This window comes from Polypterus senegalus, chromosome 5 (genome assembly GCF_016835505.1).
Source record: "Polypterus senegalus isolate Bchr_013 chromosome 5, ASM1683550v1, whole genome shotgun sequence".
NCBI lineage: Eukaryota > Metazoa > Chordata > Cladistia > Polypteriformes > Polypteridae > Polypterus > Polypterus senegalus.
Genome location: NC_053158.1, coordinates 155508829 through 155533263, shown reverse-complemented (window position 1 = coordinate 155533263; position 24435 = coordinate 155508829). Strand labels below are relative to the sequence as shown.

General features: G+C 34.6%; 1 protein-coding gene across 6 annotated transcripts in view; it reads right to left on the bottom strand.

Annotated features, from left to right (window-relative positions):
• wdr37 (WD repeat domain 37) overlaps positions 1-24435 on the bottom strand; it is a 156280-nt gene that overhangs the window by 104487 nt on the left and 27358 nt on the right. For all 6 annotated transcript variants that reach the window (XM_039753535.1, XM_039753534.1, XM_039753531.1 and 3 more), the window contains 3 exons: positions 15698-15794; positions 3911-4006; positions 1139-1203 (listed from right to left, as the gene is read on the bottom strand). In XM_039753535.1, the coding sequence (XP_039609469.1) occupies positions 1139-1203; positions 3911-4006; positions 15698-15794 (258 nt within the window). The remainder of the gene's footprint in view (positions 1-1138; positions 1204-3910; positions 4007-15697; positions 15795-24435) is intronic.

Genomic DNA, 24435 nt, shown 5'->3' with positions numbered 1-24435 from the left:
CTTTGTTTCTTTTCCAAACTGAACACTCATGAAGCAACATATACTAATGATTGGATGACAGGGATGACTGAAGTCAAGTGGTGTAGCATGCGTCCTAATTTTATCTGTAGCTATGGATTTACATAAAAGTTAAAAGCTGAAACTATGATATTACAAACGTCCATATCATGCTTCTTATTTTGGATACTATTATGGCTCAACTCTCAGGAGGCATGAATATGTTTGAAAAGCACTCAACATCAAGCTTTTATATATTTTACTTTTTAAGGCACATTTAAATAACTTAGGAGTTTTTTTTGCAAAAGAAAGATTTCTATCTCACTGTTTGGAACATAACTCATATCAAGAAGGCGGTACAAGAATAACAATATTTTTGTAACACATGCAATTATAACTGTATTAAACAATTAACTTTTTGTAAATACTTCACTTGTTATGACCATTCTTATGTTAAGCTTTCTATAAAAAATACTTTCGTTAACTGATACATATTGCTTTAGTAATTTAAGGTAATGTAGATATAACTTTATAGTTTGCCTTTATCATGTAACTGCATCGTTAACATGACAAAAACATACCATTGCCAATAATTTATAAAAAACACTAAATAATGTATGTTGGTTTTGGCAAACATCCAGGTTTATTTCATAGAGAAGTATTTGTAATTATTTGATCAATTCAGGTAATGAAATTTTGTAATAGGTTGTTCTGACAGCACATAAATATATTTCTCTCTGGTTTTAGTACACAATCATCCTATCACTTTAATATAAAAGAGACAAAACTATACAACTAGGAATACTAACCCATGTGGTTCACTTGTCCTTCATTTACTTGCTTTAGTTCCATTTTAAATTAAATACCAAATATTGCTCATGGATGTTTGATTCAGTTTTCTTCTACATTAATGTTGTATGCAAATCTCAAATGCAATCAAGCAACTGTAGAACAGTAATACCAATATACAATATATGTTATGTATATCCCTTGTTTTCAAATAGCCCACTTGCCTGATTCCCATAATTTTCACACCTTTACAAATAAAATAAACAATTCAATTGTCATGTCTGAAAATCTTTTGTAATATATAGTAGTCAAGTACAGTATCTCAGTCAGCCATGAGTAAGAAATTTTTTACCTTGCTGGTTGACGCCTTGTATGTTGTCTTCAGTTTCTGAGACAGCTGACTGGTACTATGACTTGCTGTGAAAGGAACATATGCAACTAATGAACATATTTAAATGACACTGTGATATGCAATTAGGTAAAGGTTTACTTGGATACAGGTAAAGGAGAAATGAGCAAGATTATATTTACTGCTTCTACCGACAAGGAATATTGACATCTCCAGTAGAAACAAATCCAGTTGTTATAATTAGTTTAAAATAAATGTTGGGGTTAATGCAATCAGATGATGTAGAAAGGAAGTAGTATGGTTGCATAGCACAAACATACAAAATGATCAAGAATACTACTTTAGTAGTTAATGTATACTACTTTACAGAGATTTAGGGGTGTCAAAAGATTATTATTATCTCAGTGTGGCAGTGAGATACACAACTGTACTGAAGATTTAATTTTAATACTGGCATAAAAAGTTATTCAGAAAAGGTGGCCAAAGACAGACTCTTTTAAAATAGGGAAAACTCTTGCCAAGAGCAAAGACAGTAATGGGACAGTTTGAAAGCTTATATATTAAATAAAATCTGCAATATTTACTAGTTTACATGGTAATTACTGTACGAACAATAGTGAAATTATTACTTACTGCAGATTTTGCTATAACGTAACAGCAATAAAAGTGAACATGCTCGCTGACTGCTCATGCCTAACAAGAATGAAGTATTATTTGGGTTTACGGTAGATTTCAATAAGGGTATACACATTGTTTTCACAAAATGTGAGTTCTCAGGAAGGGGCTGAAATTGCACCTCTTCCATTTTATCCACATAAATATTTCTTTATCTGTCAATCGTGCTTGTCATCCAAGTAACTGCACTTAAGGCAACTACTGAGAAGAAATAAAAATAAAAAAATCTTTATAATATTATAAAGTGGAACATTGCTGATTCTATTTATCAACATCATTATTTTTAATGTGACAGAAAGTAGGTTGAAGGCATCTACTTCCTAGTTTCCTCACAAAGAATGGCTCTTTACTTGTTGCCATTTTATATGTCAGTCTGTTTATGGGCATTTTGCCACCAATATGCTAAACTTTAACCATGCAGCCATTTAGGACCTGTATTTGGTTACACTGTTGCAGACTCTTAACTGTTTTCTAATATCCCTGCTGCACAGGGTGTGGTTGAGGATAAAACAAAACTGAAGTAGTAAAAAACCCTCACATTTTAACAGTTTAATTTCAGAATTATTCCAGAAGCATAACAATACAAGTCAAAAAAATAAAAGGTTTACACAGGTAAAAATGGTGTACAAGCAATATTCAGCAACAGGAATGCTTTTATGTTTTGTTTATTCGTTAATTCACTATAGTTTAGCTTTTAAAGTTAAAGCTTTTATAGTTTTTTTTTTTTTTTAAGTTTAAGTTTTAAGTAATTTATCATTTTATACACATACAGATGCATACTATGTACAATCAACAAGTTATCCAAAATGTGCAGAACAGCAATTGGCAACAAGATTAACAACAGAAAATATTTGGAGTTGTGTTTAAAGGCCTTAACCAATTTAAGTAATATATTGTTATAACTTTTTGAGGCTTTGCTTACTATTACTGTACACATAGAAATGTTTAGTACTTCTGAACAAAGTAAAATGATGATGGGATATTTTTCAGAGTATCAAAGGTATCTGCAGATTTCTAGCTTTATTCTTGAATGATTTGATCTAATAATTCATGAAGTCCTTTAACAATTTGCAAAACACCTGCCACAGGATGTAACCCATTAGGATATCTCCTACTCATGGCTAGTTGCAAGACAAACCAAGTTTTACATTATTAACCATTTCATTAATTGGTTTCTTTTTTCATTTCAAGAAATTTGGCACACAAGTATACAACAGTTTCTTTCTGGCCTTCCTGGTGTGACCATGTTACTAAGAGTAGTTCATGGCATGAACAAAGTTCAACAGCACTGTTTCTGGGTTAAATATGCAAACAAATAATAGTATATGGCATACTGCTTTGTATTATGGAGTCATATCAGCCAACATACCACATGGCACAATCATGCCAAATTTCACTGTCACACAACTATACTATGGTCACAATCCTGCAGTTATCCATGCTATTATTGTCTATAGTTTCAAGATACAATAAAAAAATGAAGGCACAGGGTCTACCCATTGTTATAAAACAGACATCTCTGAATCAGGTTTTACCTCTGCTTAAAAAGGGTGCTTTACAATATGATATACTGTGCCTGGCTTTTCAAACATCGCATTTGTCACAAAATAACACTTTTTTCAAGCGTTTCACCAGCTTTACCATTTTTGTATTAAATATAAAGATTAGAATTTTTTGCTGGAAATAAATTATCTAATAGATGCTACAGATTACATACTGTAGTAGTCGGGTGTTTTACCATGTTAGCCATTATGGATGCAATGAGAACTGAAGCAAAATAACATCTTTTTATTGGCTGACTGAACAGATTACAATATGTAAGATTTTGAGTAAGCTCAGGCCCATTCATCAGGTAAACTTGCCTGAAGAAGGTGCCTGAGCTGCCTCAAAAGTGTTCATATTGTAAACTATTCAATTAGCCAATAAAAGATTATATATTGCAAATTGTTTAAGAGTTTTACATCAATTGAAAATTGTATTGGATATGCTAAGCAATAAAATGTACAAAATAATGAGGCAACGAGGATAAAAAGTAGTTATATATGTCAAAATAATTTAAAAGAATCTCAATTAGCAATTGCTTCAGATGAGACTTCCTACCTTTGGCCTTTAATGGTCCTTTGCTCAAGTCTGCACCATCAAAAGTTTGTCCTTCAGCAGCCAAGCGCTCATTGAGAGTGTCAATTTCCCTCCGTACTACAAAATAAAATGTAATGTACATTTCATGGACTGCAATAAGCATTGACTTAAAAAAATAAAGTAATATTTTTCAAAACCAAGTAAATATAATCATATCCAAATAACCAAATATTGTGGGGTACACTGTAAAAAAAGACAATACCCATTATTTAACATACGTATTTTCTTTTAAAGCTCTTTCATCAGTTTCATTAATCCTGCCTTGGTTAGTGCTATAAAATTGTAAAATGCTACATTTCTTGAACTTTCCACTGACAACATAATAAACAATTCATCCTAATTCTAAAACTTTTCGCATGCATTTCTGTGACATAAGCATTCCGTATAAGCCTTTATTTTCCACTAAAGTCTCTGCATCATTGCTTCTAGTTTAATATACTGTATTTTTGGAAAAAGCAATGCAGAGCTGAAGAAAATTTGTAAAACACTTTCCTAAATATTTGCTAACGCTCATACAAAAAAAAAAAACATATGATTCTACTTATATATTTACATATGTAATTTTGGGCATAGTCCAGAGTACTGTTCATGTTACATAAATCACAAATAATAGAAAACAGACTATAAAGAGGTGAGGAGGAGTGAAGGGATATCTTGCAAGGGGAAGTCAATTCCACACAAGCTAAATGTGAATGAATGGTTAACTGTACTAATGAACTATATATATAAAAAAGGTTACTTAGTGTTCTAAATTCAGAATATGTGGCAAGAATGTCAAATATAAAACATATTTGCATAAAGGCATTGAAATTACATAGCCAGTTTTTTCTGTTCATTTGAAAAAACAGCAGCAAAATAAGCCCTTAACTAGTATTCATTTAACAATGTATTTGAAATATGAAGTACCGTATTTTTCACACTATAAGACGCACCTGACCATAAGACGTACCTAGGTTTAGAGGAGGAAAACAAGAAAAAATAATTCTAAACCAAATGTTGTACTAATATATTTAATAAAATGTAGCAGAATAATATTTCAACCATCTAAAGTCAACAGCGGTACTAAGAAACATCATCACTGTCATAAACAAATGAGGAGAGACTTTAAGGTTCAAGCACTCTTCTAGTTTTCTGGAAAACCCAAGAACTCCTCATCGCTAGTGTCAGAATTTATGAAGCTCAGTTGCTCACAATCACTGATATCACTTTCTTCGCTATCTTCATATATGATACTATCTTCAGTTCCATCCAAGGCATTTCATAATGGCAACTTCCACTTGCAATGTTTAGATCTGGATGGTGCATGTGCCCAAAATATTTAACATTTATGTGTTACTTACTTAAAAGCCAGATCAAATGTTATTTACCTTGATTTATTTACTTACTTCCTACAGCGTGAAGTCACAAGTAGACTGCAGAGCTTCCTGTGTTTGATCGACACGGATAAGCTCAAAAAATACACGTGCAATGACACGAAAAGTGCACGCTGACACTTCATTTCATAAGCAATGGTAAAAGAATGCAGTCAGACTTCTTTATTGAGCACATACACCGTCCAGACCTAAACACTAGCGTGGAGAATCGCTTGCGTACTGAAGAGTCTATAACTGCAAGTGGAAGCTGACGTTGCTGTACTAAGCATATAAGAGCCAGATCGAATGTTATTTACCTTGATTTATTTACTTATCTTCCTACAGCGTAAAGTCACAAGTAGACTGCAAAGCTTCCCGTGTACATATACAAAGTACAGCGACAGCAAAAGTGCGATGTGCATTCTTTCTCCGATGTAGAACACTAGTCACCATCTGAGTTCACCTCAGTTGACTTCTCACTCTATACAACTCTAAGCAACTGACACGCAGGTAAACAGACTTGAGCGGAGAAAACTGTGCAGCGGTGGGGGGAATGTGATAACAGGGTGCTTGCTGCTTATGGACAGATTTACAAGACAAAAGACACTGATGGAGAGGTGCAAAGGGATTTACGTTTTTTTGTAGGCTTTGGTAATTCTAGTGTCAAGCTTTCCCAAGGGGTTTCTCATGGGCCTACCACTTCCTCTTCTAACAGCTGTCGCTACTGCTGACAGGTCAGGTAATATACATCACGGTCTGTGACATAATATTTGCTCCATAAGATGCACAGACATTTCCACCCACTTTTGGGGAAAAAAATACGGTATATAATTTAGTAATACACTAGAAACTGGCATTTTAATAATTACATTTCCATTACCTTTTATTATAGCATATACTGTATATACAGTATATATGTAAATATTTAGTATATTATCAAAAGAACCACACATACAGTTTTCAGCAAGCAAGGTACCAATATGTGACAGACACAGGGAGAAACACTTTTGTAAATGCTCAGTTACATTATCTGAAATGCCCACATTTATAATATCGGTACAGTAAATCCTCTATGTTCACGGATTCCATTTCAGCATATTTCCCTATATACTATTATAAACATATAACTCGTTTTGCAAAATACAGTGTAATTCTGCCTATTTGCAGAGAAGGTTCTCGATGTGGACCACAAGATGGAGCGGGGATGGACATCATGGTGTGTATTCATGGCCATGCACAGCAGAAAATAAATTCTGACAGGCCTATCACACATGAGATTAACAGGTCTGTGGCCTGTGCCCTTACATGTCTGGTGCTCGGTGACTACACACATGCTACACATAATGGATTAACATATTCTACTCCGACAGATGGGGTTAAGCCATTGGATCCCATTCATTATGGGGACTAGGGTTTGCATTTGTTCTTTACAATGGGAATTAATTCCAAGTGAGTGTGGGTAATAAGCTTACACTGATTAACTCTTTAAGTAAAAATCATATTAAGGTTTCTGCAGGTGTGAAAGTGGTAGGAACAATAACAAGCCTCAATTGGAGTTTAATTTTCCAAATTAGTTGACTATGATGACTGACCGTTTCAAATTAAATATGTATTTATGTCTTTGTACATTGTAATTTATTCAATTCAAAGTAATTTATGTTCTTTTTACACTTAAATACACTTCAGCTTCTTCTCACACCTGCCAAGTAGTTTGTGGTGCTCTTCATTTTCAGTCATAGTGTGTTTATTAAAGTTCAATAAAAACTTGTCCATTTTAGGAGGATAAGAACAACAACTTTTAAAAACTATTTTGATCACAACACCATATGGAGGAGGTTCGATCTTTAAAAAACACATAGACACAGCAATTAATATAGGAATACAAACAAAAATCAGACTTCCTCTTCAGATGTGACTTCTTTTATGTATGTTGATTGGCCCTGACTAGTTCACGCATCACAAATGGAACAAGCCTATTATATTCACGTGATTCATATGCTTCTACACTTGTCGCCTGATGTCTGGATGAGTTCATTCGGGTCTGTTCACAAAATGATATTGTTCGGTCTCGTCAGTGGCACATCTTTAAATATGATTAAACTGATCATAGCACAAAAGAAACACTTAATTTACTGTAGTAAAAGGGTTGGATATTGCGGTTATAATGGTGGTGTTATTATTTCTACATATTTTGAATTATTTTTGGAATTGTTACGGTTGCAAAAGATGTCCAATATTGGGATGCATATGGCCCACAGTTTGGGAAACTGCTGTTCTATAAAACTTCCTGTTGGGAGAATATTTAAACATTATTTTAAATGTTTAGATCCATACAACCAGAAAGTCAATTTTTATCTTTATCATAAACCTTTTTTTGCCTGCAATACATGTTTAAATACAGTATTTGACCTTTGCAAAATACGCCAACAACTATTTATTTAGTGGTTTGATGTGTATTAAAGTTAAAATTTAACATCTTTAAAATACTTTTTACTTTTTTTCATGCTATCAAAGAAGTATATTTTGTGGTCCAAGTAGAATTCATCACATAAGTTTTCAAATAAGAGCTAAATGTCACTACAATTTCCCTCAGAGGAAATAGAGCAGCACATAACAGTATTTTTTTCTTTTTGTATTACCATAATGTAATAAAGGAAATGCTGAACTAATATTTAAGCTAAACTGCTAAGATTCATTTGAAGATTAAACAGTATCTTTGTTCTGTATCTACTAAGTTTGAGGACTGGAAATTAAGATAGCAAGAACTCATTTGCTTATCTGTCTCCTTTTTTAAAGCTTTCCTTCTGTTTACTGTTTCTATTTTTTTTTTAACACATTGTTTCAAGGAATTTCACTGTTTTGCGTAAACTGAAACACTTGTTGCCAGGCAAGCAACATGCAGAGAGCTACCAGATGATAGAGCCACAAACAAAGGTTAGACTAATATTTTCAGAAATAGACTCAAACTAAATATGAAAAAAAATTTGCGTTTGATATTTTAAGTGATATATGCATGACTATAGAACACAGCAGAATATAAATCAATAAATATGGACTCATATAAAACTATTTTGCATGATTGTGAAGAACAAATGAGAAGATAACTAACCTCAGGTTCAACAAACTGCAGGATCAGAGTAACTGCTGAAATGTATATTTTATATCTTTTTATTTCAAGTAAACTGTACAACCTTGTTTGACAGCTAGATTAACATACAAAAAAGAATAACAAAAGTTAAAAATAAAACAATACAAGGACATGAATGAACTATATATCCAGTCAACTAAGAACCCAGCAACAGCGAGCACAAAACACTCATCTTGCTTCGCCTTCACTGGCTTCCTGTATCTTAGAGAAATTAATATAAATTTCTTTTATTGACCTACAAAGCTTTAAATGGCCTTGCAACGGACTACATCAGTGACCTTCTCCATTGCTTTGTTCCAGTTTGCCCACTGATTCTTGCAATCTTGTTGTGCCCCACACTAACCTGCACTCTATGGGTGACAGGGCATTCAGCTGTGTAGTACACAGACTTTGGAATGCCATTTCTGACTTAATTAGATCAGCTGACTCAATTCATTCTTCTAAAACAACTGAAAACTCATCTGTTCAGGAGGGCTTTTACCTTAAAATAACATTCTGCCCTTTCTTTCAGTTTACCTCTCTGTCTAGATGCTCAGGATAATTTGTGTGTGTGTGTTGTATCACAAATTATGTTATTTGTTCAGGCTTTTCTTTTAGTATTGAATCTAGTATTTTACTCTGATATATTGTCTTACTCTATTTAATGCTTTTTATCTCCTGTATTTATCTGCTTGGTGTGCCACACAGAAATATTTGTACCCAATGTAACATGTACCCTGCTGTTTAAATAAGAGCCTTGGGCATGGGAAAAGGCCATGTATAAATAAAACGTATTATCATTATTATTATTATTAACTCTTAATACAATTTTAGGGTTATTGAAAATAAAAGCTTATTATGGAAGCAAGAAATAATGGGAAGTAACAAAACCTATATGGTTTATCTCAGAGCACCTTCATATAAATACAAACATCATACAACCTAACTGGAATCTATTTTGTAGAAAACACTGAGAGAAAGTTGACATTTTATACTGATAGTAATTGGGCCGAGATTTGAAGGTATATGTGATAAAGGCAATAAACAGTTTCCCACATTTTAATTTATGCATGAAATGGCAATAATAAATGAGCACATCTTTGATATTTCAGCATGATGACATATGTAACTACATAATATTTGTATCTTAAAACAGAGGTGCAGAAATAAATTGACTCACTCAATCATTCATCAACAAAAATGCTATCATTTAGTTAAAATGCTGAAATTTGTCAGGATGGTACGTCAAGGGCAGATGCACATCTGCTAAGAAAGGACATATCAAGTGATCAAAATTAACGACAGGGGTATCCCACTTAGGTTATGGAGCGCTAGTGAAGCAAATCTAACCCTTTTCTTAATTAGTGACCAGTTTTTGTTGCTGAATAACTCTTGCACTAATTTCACTTGACTTGTTATTTAAGACTCAGGTCCCTTAATTGTTTCTTTTTTCCTTAATTAGAAGCCAATCAATAAAGAGATACAAAACAAGACAAGCAACCTGTGTCCATCATATAATATCTGAAAAGAAAGAAAGTTGGAAGTTTCAGTAATGTCAGTCTGCTCAGGTCCACGGGACATTTTGAAGGTGTTCTTAGAAATAAGAAAATCAACTGTTGTGTAAATGTCTGCTGTGGAGAATAACAGTACCAGCAAGCCATGGAATTAAATAAATGGTTTAATTAATAACAAGAATTATCTGCTAATTAACAAGCTGGTTGGAGTTTGAGGCCCCGACTTAGCTGGTCATCTATTGGCTCACTTCACAAATCATTTCTGTTGGGTCCCATTTAAGGAAAAAAATGAAACAATTTAGAGGACTGAATCTTAAAAAAACAAGTCAAAATAAAATGAAGGGGAAAGAAGGGAATTAGTAGCAGAAACTGATCACCAATTTAGAAAAGGGTTAGAAAGAAAACCTATAATCACATTAGCGCTCTAGAACCAGATGAAGGATAAAACCCTTTCTACAATAGAAAAACTAAATACACCTAAATATCAAAAACACCTTGACGAATCTGATTGAAATTTGGTGATGTTATAGAAAAAGAAAATTAACCAAAGACTGTTTTAATTTGTCTATATATATTTTTGTTTGAAAATATTTATTAATATTATGCTAATTTACATGCTCTTTACTATGCTGAGAGCATGCTTTATGCAAATCAAGGACGCAGTAGAAGTGACTGATTGACCACACGAATAGCACCAATAGCTTACAGGGTGGATGAATGATTGAAGTAATGGCGGTGTCCTGGACAGGAAAAAAGGGAACGTAATAAAGTTGTAAAACGGAAGGAGAAAGTTTGCTAAACCACAACAAAGATGCAAAGCTCAATAGTTAGCAAGCACTTCTTTATACTGTTGATTACCGACACTCTCAGATCCATACCAGCTCTCATCTTGGTTATGTGTTCCACTCTTTTGACCTCCAGTACCTGGTCACAACACTGAAAACTACAACACACTGCCTGCCAATAATATAAAAATACAGTGATCCCTCGCTATATTGCGCTTCGACTTTCGCGGCTTCACTCCATCGCGGAATTTAAATGTAAGCATGTCTAAACATATATCACGGATTTTTCTTTGGTTCGCGGACTTCTGCGGACAATGGGTCTTTTAATTTATGGTACACGCTTCCTCAGTTTGTTTGCCCAGTTGATTTCATACAAGGGACGCTATTGGCGGATGGCTGAGAAGCTACCCAATCAGAGCACGTATTACATCTATACTAATAAAAGGCAAAGCCCTCACTCACTCACTCACTCACTCATCACTAATTCTCCAACTTCCCGTGTGGGTGGAAGGCTGAAATTTGGCAGCTTCCTTACAAAAGTTGGGCAGGTTTTATATCGAAATTCTACGCGTAATGGTCATAACTGGAAGCAGTTTTTCTCCATTTACTGTAATGGAGATGAACTTCAACACCGTGGGGCGGAGTTCCGTGTGACATCATCACGCCTCCCACGTAATCACGCAGTACATAGAAAACCAGGAAGACCTCAAAAAAGCGCTGAAGAAAACATGCATTATATAATTGAGAAGGCAGCGAAACAATAAGAAGCGAGCGAGTGACATATACAACCATATTCATGAGTTCTGCTACTGAAACAAAGCACGATGTAAACCTACACTTTAAATTAAGTTCATAGACAGGCTGCCGCTGGCGTTTGTAATTTAGTGCCTGCCCATATAAGGCCGTCCGTCAGCGGCAATCTGCCACGGGTAAATATTCACGGGTGAAGGACTGTGCTTATGGAGAGGAAGATGAGATGGTCAGGGTGGTGTTTGACACAAACTCAGCGAAACTGCGAGAGAAAGTTTTAAGTGCCAGGACTAAGGTAACATTAAATACAGCCATGGACATAGCACGAGATGGCACCAGCACAGCTGGGAACCTTCGATGCATGTACACCGAGTGGCTCACGTGAACTGACGCAGTGCACAGATAAAAGCAACAGTTCCAAAGAGCTGAACAAAACCGAATTACACAATTGAAAAGGCAGCAAAAATATGAAGCGTCTGATACATACAAGCATATTCATAAATGCTACTACGGAAACAAAGCACACGTGGAAAAAGTCAATGTCCCGCTAAAGGAAGACAGTGTAAAAAACCCGTGCATGCAGTGTGTCAGGTCTCAGATAAAGAAGAAGACGAGCTGTTTATTGATGCAGTAAGAAACGAATCGATGAATGAAACCTGTCATCTTTACAGCGATTGACAAACACGGAATGTAACTTGAACACAACACATCCTACAAATACGAACCTGATTGAAAGAAATAATGATAATCAAATCCTTGATGACAGCAACACTCAGTAACACTCACAAAACAAATACTGTATATTGACAGTCATGTTACGTTATTTTTAAAATGTTCCCTTTTCTTTTCTAGCTTTTTAACACACTACTTCTCCGCTGCGATACGCGGGTGTATATATATATATATATATATATATATCCCGATCTACATACTCGAATAATGGATACTTTATTCGCCATCAATGATTGTTTTGGTAAAGCCATACTCAGTGTATTCATTAGATGACGGTAAAAAAGTAAGAGCGAGGGGAGGATGACTTATTGAGGCATGCAGGCTGTAGTGCACGTCAACACTATCTGAATTGCGCGATCACATTTGAAAAATATATCTTTTCAAGTTCTATTTAGTCCATATGTGTCAAACTCAAGGGCGGGCCACATCCGCCCGGCGTGTAATTATATCCGGCCCCGAGATCATTTTATATACTGTATTATTGTTATTAAAGCCGGGTATATGAAGCGCTGGTAACACAATAAACTACAGATCCCATAATGCAGCGCTTCAGCTGCCTTGCCGAACAGTTACCGCGTTAATCAAGTCTAGCTTATGATGCTGCAAGTTATTGCGAAGCTAGCTCACACGATGCTGAAGAGAAAAGTTGATTCTGAAAATAGAGCCTTTAAAACCCGTGTGTCTCATTTGTGGAGCTAATGTGGCTGTAATTACAGAATTTAATCTAAGACGGCACTATGAGACAAAACATCAGGGTAACCTGAATGCAATGCAGAAGATACAGAAAGCAGCATAATTAAATAAGAATCTGACACTTCAGCGGACGTTTTAACCGTGCACAATCACAAAGTGATTTCAAGTGAAGCTGCTTTTATGGGAGACACAAATGCACCAGTGCACCTTGCCCCACTTTCCCTGTTGCCAAGTAATGTTAAACCAAGTCGTCACTACGGTGTTCCCAAATCGCACTTTGCTGATAAACTGGCGCACTGAGTTTGCACGGCGCTTTGGTGACTTTGAAGAACAAAAAGTCCGTCTACATGCGGCTCGAACCTTGTGCATGTTTGGTAGCACATATCTGTGTGAGAAGCTCTTCTCAGTGATAAAGACTAACAAAACAGCACACAGGAGTCGCCTCACTGATGAGCACCTGCAATCCATCCTGAGAATCTCCACAACACAGAACCTCACACCAAACATAAACGAACCTGTGGCCAAAAAAGATGCCAGGCGTCCAGCTCTAAAATGACATATGAGCAAAGACAACTGAATGATTTGATTTGTTATTGCTGAAAGGAACACATTTTATTTATATTTCCAGGTTTTGTTATGCAGCATGTTCATATTTGAATTTGTATAATTTTGACAGGATATATTTTTATGGAGAGCAAAATCTTTTGGGATATTTAAAATCTAAGTTTATTTTTATATAAAATTACATAAGAGTAAAGAAATTTGAATGTTTGTTCTTTTAACGTTTACTTTATTTCTAACTTGTATAATTTAGACAGGATATATTTTTATGGAGAGCAAAATATTATAAGTTGTTTAAGGTTTGAGTTGATTTATTCAGGAATAATATTCCTGTCTGTTTTACCATTCCTACCAAAGATATTTCTGTCGACAAAATAAAAATTCCTTCTATTTAAAATTTAAATAGAACTTGAACAAATCGATAGTTCATAATATCCACGCAGACTTGCGTAAGAGCGGAGTCATCCGTTTTAACAAGCAGCGTATTGCACTGATCTGAAATAGCTGTGTGTGTATATATGTAGATATGTATGTATATGTATATATATGTTTATATATGTGTGTGTGTATGTATGTATATATATATGTATTTGTGTGTATGTATGTATGTGTGTATGTATTTATGTGTGTGTGTATATGTATGTGTATATATGTAGATATATATATGACAACAACACTCATCACTCACAACAGTGACAAAACAATTACATTGACAATCATGTTACGTTATTTTCAAAATGTTTCCTTTTCTTTTTCATTGCTTCTTTAACACACTACTTCTTCGCTGCGAAGCGCGGGTATTTTGCTAGTATTAAATAAAACTCCTCAATGATATACGATATGCTTCCTGCACGGTGCTTCGCACATTTCAAAGCTCTAACAGCCCGTATTTATTTTTGATTGTTTGCTTTTCTCTGTGCCTGACGGAGGGGGTGCGAGCAGAGGGGCTGTTTGCTTATAAGATACAGACGCTCCTCTAAAAAATGCTGAAAAGAGTACCTTCACATTGATCCCTTCATTGCAGCGGCTTTATTGCGGTGTTTCGTTTACTTAAAAGCTCAACAGCCCTATTGATTTTTGTTTTACTTTTCTCTCTCTCTGATATTCTCTGCTCCTGATGGCACTCCTTTGAAGAGGAAGATATGTTTGCACTCTTTTAATTGTGAGAAAGAACTGTCATCTCTGGCTTGTCATGGAGCACAGTTTAAACTTTTGACTAAATGGTGTTATTTCATGTCTAGAGGGCTCTAATAATGTTAAAAAAACATATTTAGAAAGTTGTAAACAGGTTTTCTATGCTCTAACTGCGAAAATATTTATAAATAAAGATTTATAAATAAAGAATCCTACTTCGTGGACATTCATTTATCTGTCTGGAGCCGATTAACCGCGATAAACAAGGGTTTACTGTATAACTGTGCAGAGAATATTTATAAACAGTGTGGGAGAGTTTCTAAGGGCTTAAAATATATAAAAATAACCATACAACCATATGGTTTCTACTTCGCAGATTTTCACCTATCGCGGGGGGTTCTGGAACGCAACCCCCGCGATCGAGGAGGGATTACTGTACCTACAAATATTGTATACAGAAAAGCACTTAATTCGACAACACTGTAATTAAAGCCCATTATGTTAAGAATGTCCCTCCAGGTAACACAACTAGTTTTATAATATACAGCAAATGGTGCTAGAAGCTACGTAGACTTACGAATCATAAACTGTAAAATTTTATTTTAGAATAAGCAGTTACAAAGATAAATAATAATGTTAACTAGACCATTAAATGTTAAAAAATATTTCAAAGCATAATATGAAGATAGTGTCTAAACCAAAAGGCATAGAAGAATGAAAATTAAAATAAAATATAAGAGAAGCATACCTTAAAGTGGTTCTTTGCTAACTTTGATTTCCAACTATTACTCACTCTATTATTACCAGATCATTCCTAATTAGGCAGTGATTATAACAATTGGCTAGGTGACAATAAAAGCATGACAATAAAATTTTAACAATCTGACACTATTTGGTTGGCATTTAGTTTAATCAAAATCAAAAGCCAAAATAATATTTTCATTTGTTATCATTTTTCATACGAAGATTGGACTAAAGTAAAGTTCATAGTATTTATAATTTATCATTTCATATACAGAGTGATGAATATACACAATAATAAAACCAAGGTTTAAAATATTCAATATACATTCAGATTGTAATTTTTAAAAATTACTTACAATCAACATTTTCAATGTACAAATTTTCAAACTCCCTCTCTATTTGGCCAAACAGCTCAAGAAGATTTTGCCGTACAGATGGAGGTAACTTTGAATCCTGAAATAAACAAATTCAATTGACTCAATATTTTAAAACTTATATTTTACTTTTCAAAACAAAGCTGAATAAAAAAAGTCAGGAAAACATTTTACTAAAAAGACATCTTAATATAGCAGAGATTATTTCAAGTAATTACATCATCATCATTTATTTTAATGTGTACATTTACATTTTTAGAGATGTTCTTTAAAAAGTTACATAAAACATTTTTATTCCCTTTAAGAAAAGTCTTAAATGAACAGTGCATCTTATCAGGCCAGAACTGAACTGTCTACTCACAAGACTTCTCATCTTTCTTCTCCATCAATTTTAAAACTTCCCAAAAGCCATGTAGTAATGTGATAAAATATAGCCCACAAAAGATAACATGTCAGATAACTTTCTTAACCGGTTTAGGTATAAAAGAAAAAGATCTATGTGTCTCCAACAACAAAAACACAGTGTTACTGTGGCATCATGCTCTAGAAATGTGTTTCTTTTTTAAACAGAAAACAATGTCTCTTCATTGTTATATAATTCTGCTTGAAGTTTCAGCTTGCAGAAAACTGGAATACCTAAATATACACAGTGGACAGTAATTACGCAAAAACCTCAAGAAGCTCACATCTAATTTGTAAAGCTCCATTAAAAGACCTTTCTAATACAATAGTGGAGCACATTAATGTTTGTGATTATAAGCAATTGTGAATTTTTTGATTTGGGGAAAACTGTTCTCTTAAGGTTAATTAAGCCCAATGTATCTTTATATACTTTTGTGGGAAGAATGCCACCTGATAAAGTCATTGTGCTCAGCCCAATTCCATTCTATTTGACTGCCTCAACAAAAGCTCCATAGCCTTAGGGATCAACACTCTGTACAGTTTAACTTTGTCATACATAACTGGTCATGTGGCTTCTCCAAATAAGCATGTTTTAGTCCTCTTGCACCCAGGGAATACATCTGGAGTTACTGTATATTATCTATTCATGTCATTTATTTTATCTTAATGTAACAATCTATAGTTAACAGAATAGTTTAAATTCATTCATCCATTTTCTGTAGGACTAGGGTGTTGTACCGTGTTAGCCATTATGAATGTAGAGAAAAGCTAAGCAAAATGACACCTAACTAAAAAGATTACAATATGCAAGCTTTCGAGGCAACTCTGGCCCCTTCTTCAGGCAAGATGTAATTCATCAATTTTCTAAATCCGTTTAGTTAATTATCTAGTGGCTGGCAACTATAGCCTATTTCAAGCAGTGCAAGGCACAAAGCAGACCTGCAAGGGAAGCCCATAAATTTAATCTGCTTGCCTTTGAGATAAGGAAGGAAAACTATTCACAGGAAATCATTTTCTATATTTCAGCCATAAACCTACTCACATATAACTGATACATTACCATTAACTGTTTGAGCACAAATATATTACTTATTTATATGCTAACTGAAAAAATATATATACTGTATTAAAAAAATAAAAGTGGTATTATTAACAGAAAGGTGAATATGTTTTTACTAAATGCTAATGATTAATGGATAAATCAAGTAATAATTTCTTATCATTCTGTGAAGCACATATTGAACTTCTCAAAGACGTAAACTTTGTTACTTTAATGAAAGGCAGAATCTTTTAAATATTTGGTGGAATTAAACAATTAAGAGGATTTTCTTATCCAATGTAATAAACCAAATATTACTCATTAACTTCCAGTCATACAAGTTCAAACAGTCGCATTGCAAAAGACAAAATTAATTGTTTTTACTGTATAGTTCTAAGTCATTGAAATTACAGAGGCTACATCTGACTTTATATTTTATATCCACGAAAAAGCCAAATGAAAGAAGCTATTTTTTTGATTAATTACAGCTTCTCAGAAAAACTTACCTCCATCTTCTTAAATGTTGTAGTTAGTTTATTTAGCCAAAAAAAAATACAATTTAGAAAAGGAATGCTTCAGTATTCAAAAAAAAATTAAGTAGTACAAAGCTAGATTAGTTAAAAACCTGATCCAAGTATTCAGTCTTTCAAGACAAAACTCCACATATTACTGCAACTTTACAGTTGCACAGACTGGCTACAGACCTGCTTTTGTCAGAAAAGGGGTAGTTGATCTCCATTCTGTCAATGACACATGCAAACACATGTCGAAACAGTAATTAGCAAACAACAGTCTGTCTCTTATTCTTTTCAAGCTGTTCAAGTATATTCCAAAAAGTAAAGATCTCCTAGGTTACCAGCCATAACGATCGTACTGGAGTTGGCAAAAGTCATTTAGCTGGCCTGAAGCAAAGGTGTCATCAGACAAAAGGAAACAGGTACTGTAATACATGAATGTAACAGCTTACTAGGAATAAGCAAATAATATCAGTGATTTGTGTAATGACATGTAGACAAAGGTTATATCTATGTCAGTTAGTAAAAATGAGAAACAATAAAAGAAACAACTTGCGAGTTTTAAGGAATAATTCATTGAAAAACAAAAGGTTTAATGGGTCATTGACAAATGGTGCTATGATCTTAATATTTTTTTAAAGCTAAGAGTAAAACCAACTCATTTAAACAGGAATATAATTAATTGCAGCACACCGTAACAGTTAAATAAACTGAAAATTTGAAAGAAATCTGCTGGCCAAAATGGTATTAGAAAATGTGTTGGGGAAACCACTGGGTTTTTCTTTTGCTCAAATACTTTCAATTTTATTAAGTTTGAATCTTGGAAAAAGGTAAAAAAAAAATAAAAATACATTAAAATCATTCAAAACTGAACTAGATCTCAAGAGATCAAATGAAACATATCAGCAGCCACAAGAAGAAAATGACAAGGCTAAACAATGTATCAATAACTATCCTAAAATCTGACTTTGAATGACTTTGCTTTTTTGGTTATATGTTTGTTTATACTGCAGTTCTAACTATAATCTAACTAACATACATGAGGCACTAGTATAAAAATCATTCCAAAGAGATTCACAAGCCACATAGTGAAACTGGAAAAAACATTTTATGTATATAATGTCAACTTGACTGACTCACTCACTCACTCATCAACATTATTTCCCATTTAGTTAAAAAGCTGAAATTTGGTTGGATGGACGCTATGAAAAGACTTTTCAACATAAAAATATTTAGGGGTAATCCCTCACCCCAATACATAAAGTACATGCAATCATCTGGAGAAGTAAGGTATCCCCTTGGAGGTCAGACCACAAGGTGCTGAAATGCTCCAGTTCACCAAGCACAAACAGGGAAGTGATGGTACAAAACAAGCCAGAAACGACGTAATCCCTTGGTCAGTTTAAATGCTTGCACAGCTCAGTAAAGAGATTCCCACAGACTGATCATACAAGAGGTGGACATTTTACATAATTCACAATATTATTTCTTTTTATCTGTTCTTTCCTGTACATTGCTTAAAATGATGAGTTCATTTTATGGATCATTTAAATGTCCAGCCTGTAAAATGTCCATAATTAATGTAATATGTTAATGGAAACCATGATTCCGTTTAGACTTTGTAATGGTGCAGAATTATAAATCAAAGTGTACATCTACAATCTAGTGTAAGTGAAGCTACCATTTTTACAGGAAATTCTACAAAGTAAAATTATATTTATGATCACAATTTCTCATTACTCCTACTAATTAGCTGTTTTACTACAAAAGAATAGTTTCCTCTAAAAAATTGTGTTATGCAAACACCATCAACAAAAACCAAATCACTAGTAAAAGCTAGAATTGATCTAAAGCGGGAATGTTTAACTCATTTGCAATTGTAAGTAGCATGTTCAAGAGTAATAAGGTCTAATGAAGTAATCATTTTAGCCCCTAAGAACTATAACTGAGGCCTACTATAAAAGGAAATGTAATAGAACATTAATTTTCCTCTAAATCAAAATCAAACAGCACTCAAAACTCATATACCCTACAAGTCATTGTCTACAAACTAAATAATAAGAGATCTAGTTTTGTTAAAGAGTAAAGTATTCTAAAACGTAAAATAGAAACAGGTGGGAGGTGAGGAAAATTGTGCAGATTTCATTTAGCCAAGTTTCTAATTTGGAGATAGTGGCAAAATTGTGTTGATGGGAAGCCAAATTTGGAGTGTAACTGTTTGTTGGAGGCAAAGACATTTCTCTATTATACTAAAAAAAATCTTGGGACAAGACGTGACTTTTTGAGAGACTTTTTGGAATGAAAACCCGCGAGACGGAGACATTTAACAGGAGATTCTTTCAAGTCCCACGAGATGGTGACTTTTCTCCTTAGATTCTTTCAAGTCCCACCCTACTTACAACCATTTTCAAACAAGACCATGGTCATCTAGCTTCTCAGTTGTGTGAATGCTTTTGTCAGACACGCTTCCTGTGCTCTCAGCTCTTAGTTGTGTGACTGCTTTTGGCAGTATCTCTATATACATTTCTATATACAAATCTCTAAATGATTTATGTGGTATAGCGGGTCCGCGGCTTCCAATAAAAAAAGGTCAGTTTTAAATCCGTACAGCCATGCCATTCTCCATAGGCGCGACTGCACGACCGCGGGGAGTTAATGAGGTGATTTGAGTGAGTCACACCCACATGTGGGGGTGCGGTCGTTCTCGTTTGCCTCATTGGCTTCCTGCGGAGTGTGATTAAGGCGCTGCACCCACGAGGCGGGGATGTGTGTGTGTATATATATATATATATATATATATATATATATATATATATATATATATATATATATATATATATATATATATATATATACGGGTCGACACCAGAGAAGGGAGAATGTAGAAAAGAAAAGAAAATGAAGGAGCTCAATCGAGAAGAAAAGGTGGACAATGGAGGTTAAAAGTCAGGAAAAGGCAGTCTAGGTGGGAGGATCTGGCCACCTATAAAGGAGACACCACGAGCTGGGGCCCCTCTAAGGAGCGTTTGGCCGATGTGCTCTGGGGGCTAGTTCACCGCACTGAAAACTAGTGAGTGGGGTGAGCAGAGAGGTGAGAGGTGTCCTCCCGAGGGATCCGAGGAATGACTACGGGTGCGCGAAGGAGGAAGGGAGGAAAGCTGACCTTGAAGGTCTGGCACTGACGTCCGGAAGGGGGCCAAGACGGAGGTTAGCTGAAGGAGCTCGTGGCTGTTGATCTCTGCCAGCTGCGAGTAATGGTTAGCCGGGGAGAGACTGATGGAGGTGGGCCGGAGAATAACAAGGGAGTGAGAGACTGCATTCTTAACATCTGTATTTTTAACCTCTGCTTTTAAAGGATTTATTTATTGATGGTTTTAACCCCACTGGACACTTGTTTTACAGATTTATTTATATATTTATTGGAACTTGTTGAACTGTACTTTTTGTTTTTGATTGTTTTAAATAAAAGCACTACATCACTTTTTGGAATATATCCCCTGGCTTTGAGAGATTTGTCCCCATCTGTCAGCTCATCTCGGTGACATTATCGACAGTGTTGGGTTCAGGGCTCCCAGATGAACAAAGGGAGCATGGAAGAGAACCCGCATTGTCACAATTTTATCCTGTACGTTTTCCAAACATTAAAAACTGTTTACAAAGGTCGAAAAGGGCGGTTATTGTGTGGATCTGCCACAGATAAAAGCTTCTCTGTCTTGAAGTGCTTCCTGCATTGGTTCCATATTCTGAGTGAATGAAGGGCTAGTGGGTTGTTAGCATATTGATGATAACATGTATTTACTGGAGTACAAAGCAAGGAATATAAAGAAGTACTGCAGGATTTTATTTCTATTGTGGACCAAGCTTGTGTGTGTCCATCTATTTGTGTCATTTTCCATTTAGACAGCAACATTTTGCTACAGAGTTGACTGGAAATTAGAGTTCTGGAATCAACAAGTTCTCCTGGCATGACTCACTTGCAGTTTCGTTCCCACTTTCACTCTCGACTGGACCCGATGCTGCAGTGTTGTGTCCACGGAGATCTGTTCTTTCGTCTATCTGTTCCAGATCAGTCTGTGGCAGGCTGTACCTCGAACTTAAACTTGAGGCCTGTTTAGGCTTTGATGTCTTTTCCATTTCCTTCTGGGCCTTTCTTTCTGCTGCTCATGCTTTTATATACTTGTATATACTGTAATTAAAGCCCCTTGACTTGAGTAAATACAGGATACCAGGCAGGTAGGTAGTGTGGCATAGAGGCTAGGGCTTTTGACCTAAGACTTCAAACACTGATGTTGTGGGTTTAAATCCCATTACTGAAACTGTGGGACCACAAGCATGTCACTTCAGCTGCCAGTGCTCCAACTGGAAATACCAAAGAAATGTAACCATTTGTATTTCAAATGTTAGAAGTCCCCTTAGATAAATATGCCAGACAAAACAGTAATAATAATAATATTATAAGGTAACTGGGGCTGTTACTACTGCACGTTATATACAATTACACATGAGTAAAAAATTCCTACTTTAGATTAATTTCCACTCTTCCTAAAGACTTGGCCTTTGCTAATGTTTATTGCAAAACATAATTTGGAAATGGAACAGGTAATCAGTAGGAAAAATGTGAAATTTGAATATGAATTATTACGATTATTATTGTTACATATTTACAATTTCCACTTATTTACGTTATTCACTCAAGTATTTCCTTTTATGTCTTTTATCAGTTGCATGTTTTTTTGCCATAGCCATAGATAGACATCAATGTGCTACCACCGAATTGCATGTTACTTTAAATATGTTATTTTGCTCTTTCTGCAGTTCTTTCATGATTAACAGAACTCAAAGGCGCCTTTCTCAGAAGCACTCAGTTGAAGGGGTTCAGGAGCAGAGTCGTAAGCAGTCTGCTTTAGTAGGTGAACAAAATGCTGGGTAAGTAAGCTGCCTTTAAAGCCATATATATATTATGAGCTATTGAGAGCAGCTGATCCTATGCAGGTAAACTTTTCAGCTGTTTAAAAGTGTTTCATGAAGGCGGAGCATGACCTGTCACAATATGCAAAATATTTTCTTTATTAGCAAATTTCAATCAAATCCATTAAGGCATTTTTGAGACCTTGTGGTATTATTTGTTCTTTTGCAGGTTTTACCCCGAAACTGGCCTAGATCGATCCTGCCAAATTTTAGTTTTTTATCTAAATGAGAAATATTGCTTTAGTGAGTGAGCAAACGAGTCAGTTGGTTAACTTTGTTTTACATATATATGTACATTTCATGATTCTATATATTAATTGTCATATACAGTATGTATACAGTTTTTCTACCGTTTTCTAAATCCTAATTATATTCTTTTTGCATTTGGTTTTACCCTTGATTTTCACTTATTTTTTTAGATGTATCAATTTTTGGTTTATTTTTCAGTTTTTATTCTTTCACATCTTAGCATTATTTACAAACTTATATGTGTAATTATTAAACTATTTTTTGACATTTTATTGATAAAGACTAGATGTATTAAAAAAATGATTTGTCTTCTAAGAAAATATTTCTATCAATTATGTTATTATTTTCCTGAGCTTACCTAGACTTTCTTGAATTTTATAATTATGAACAGGTTTAATCATCATCAAATATATTTTTGGATTGGTGATCATTTTTTCTAATCACTGTGACTTTCCATAAAAACTGTTTTTTTATAATAATATAAAAAAAGCACATTCTCCATTCAGAGCAAATGGTCCAGTGGCAACCTATCTCCAGGCAAATGGAGCTGTTATGGAAAAATCTAAGAAGTAGTAAACTTGCTTCATTAAATATATCCACCTTAATAAAAGGAGAAGCGTCTGTGTGTCTGTATGGTTGCTATGACTGTGTCATTCCAAAAGACGGCACATCGCAAAAATAGTTAGTAGTAAAATATGTTGCATTTGTTATTTCAATAGCCTACATATCAAAAGCATTTGTATTAATGCATTTTATTACTATATGCATTACAAAAAACTTTCCAATAGATGGTGCACTTTAGAGCAAGCATCATCAATAGCATGAATCACCTTGATTACTTATGTATAACACAATTTAGCAATATGCCCATTGAACAAAAATTGGAAATGTAAGAATTTGCATTCCCGTTTTCAGTGCTGAAGTTCTGATGTTGAAGTTGAAATATCTTTTAATACTGTCCTTTGCTAGTTGCACTTTATGACAAAATGTCTTCAGTTTGAGTGATTTGTTTCTGGAATTATTCAACTGACATTTTATCATCGCTGGCACTGGTGGCCTAATACATTGTTCTTCATTTTCTCACTGAAGACTGTCTCCTTCAAATCTTCCATGGCTCATTCCATGGAACTCTAATGATCTATTTTCTGCAATGTCTACGGCATGCACAGTAATGTTGATGACTCCACCTCACAGAGCTTTGTAATCGAGGAAAAACAACCTGCACTCACTTTCCCCAGCAATATGAACTGATTCAAGCCAGGATCTTTTCCAAGACTTGCTAGCAGACAAATACCCAGGCCAACAGATTTAAACAGAGGAGTGATTCTTGCACTAATTTCTGCTCTCTAAGTTCTTGATCTTCTTCCTTTCTTTCTAAATAATGAACCTGTGCACTCAATCCTCTTCTCAAAGCAAAACATAAAAAAACAACAAATTAATAAAAATACTAATTGGCCCTGAATCTATGCATCAAATCACTGGTCATCTGTTCTGCATTAGAAATGTACGCAGAGTTTAAAATCTTTGCCATGTCCAATACAGTATTT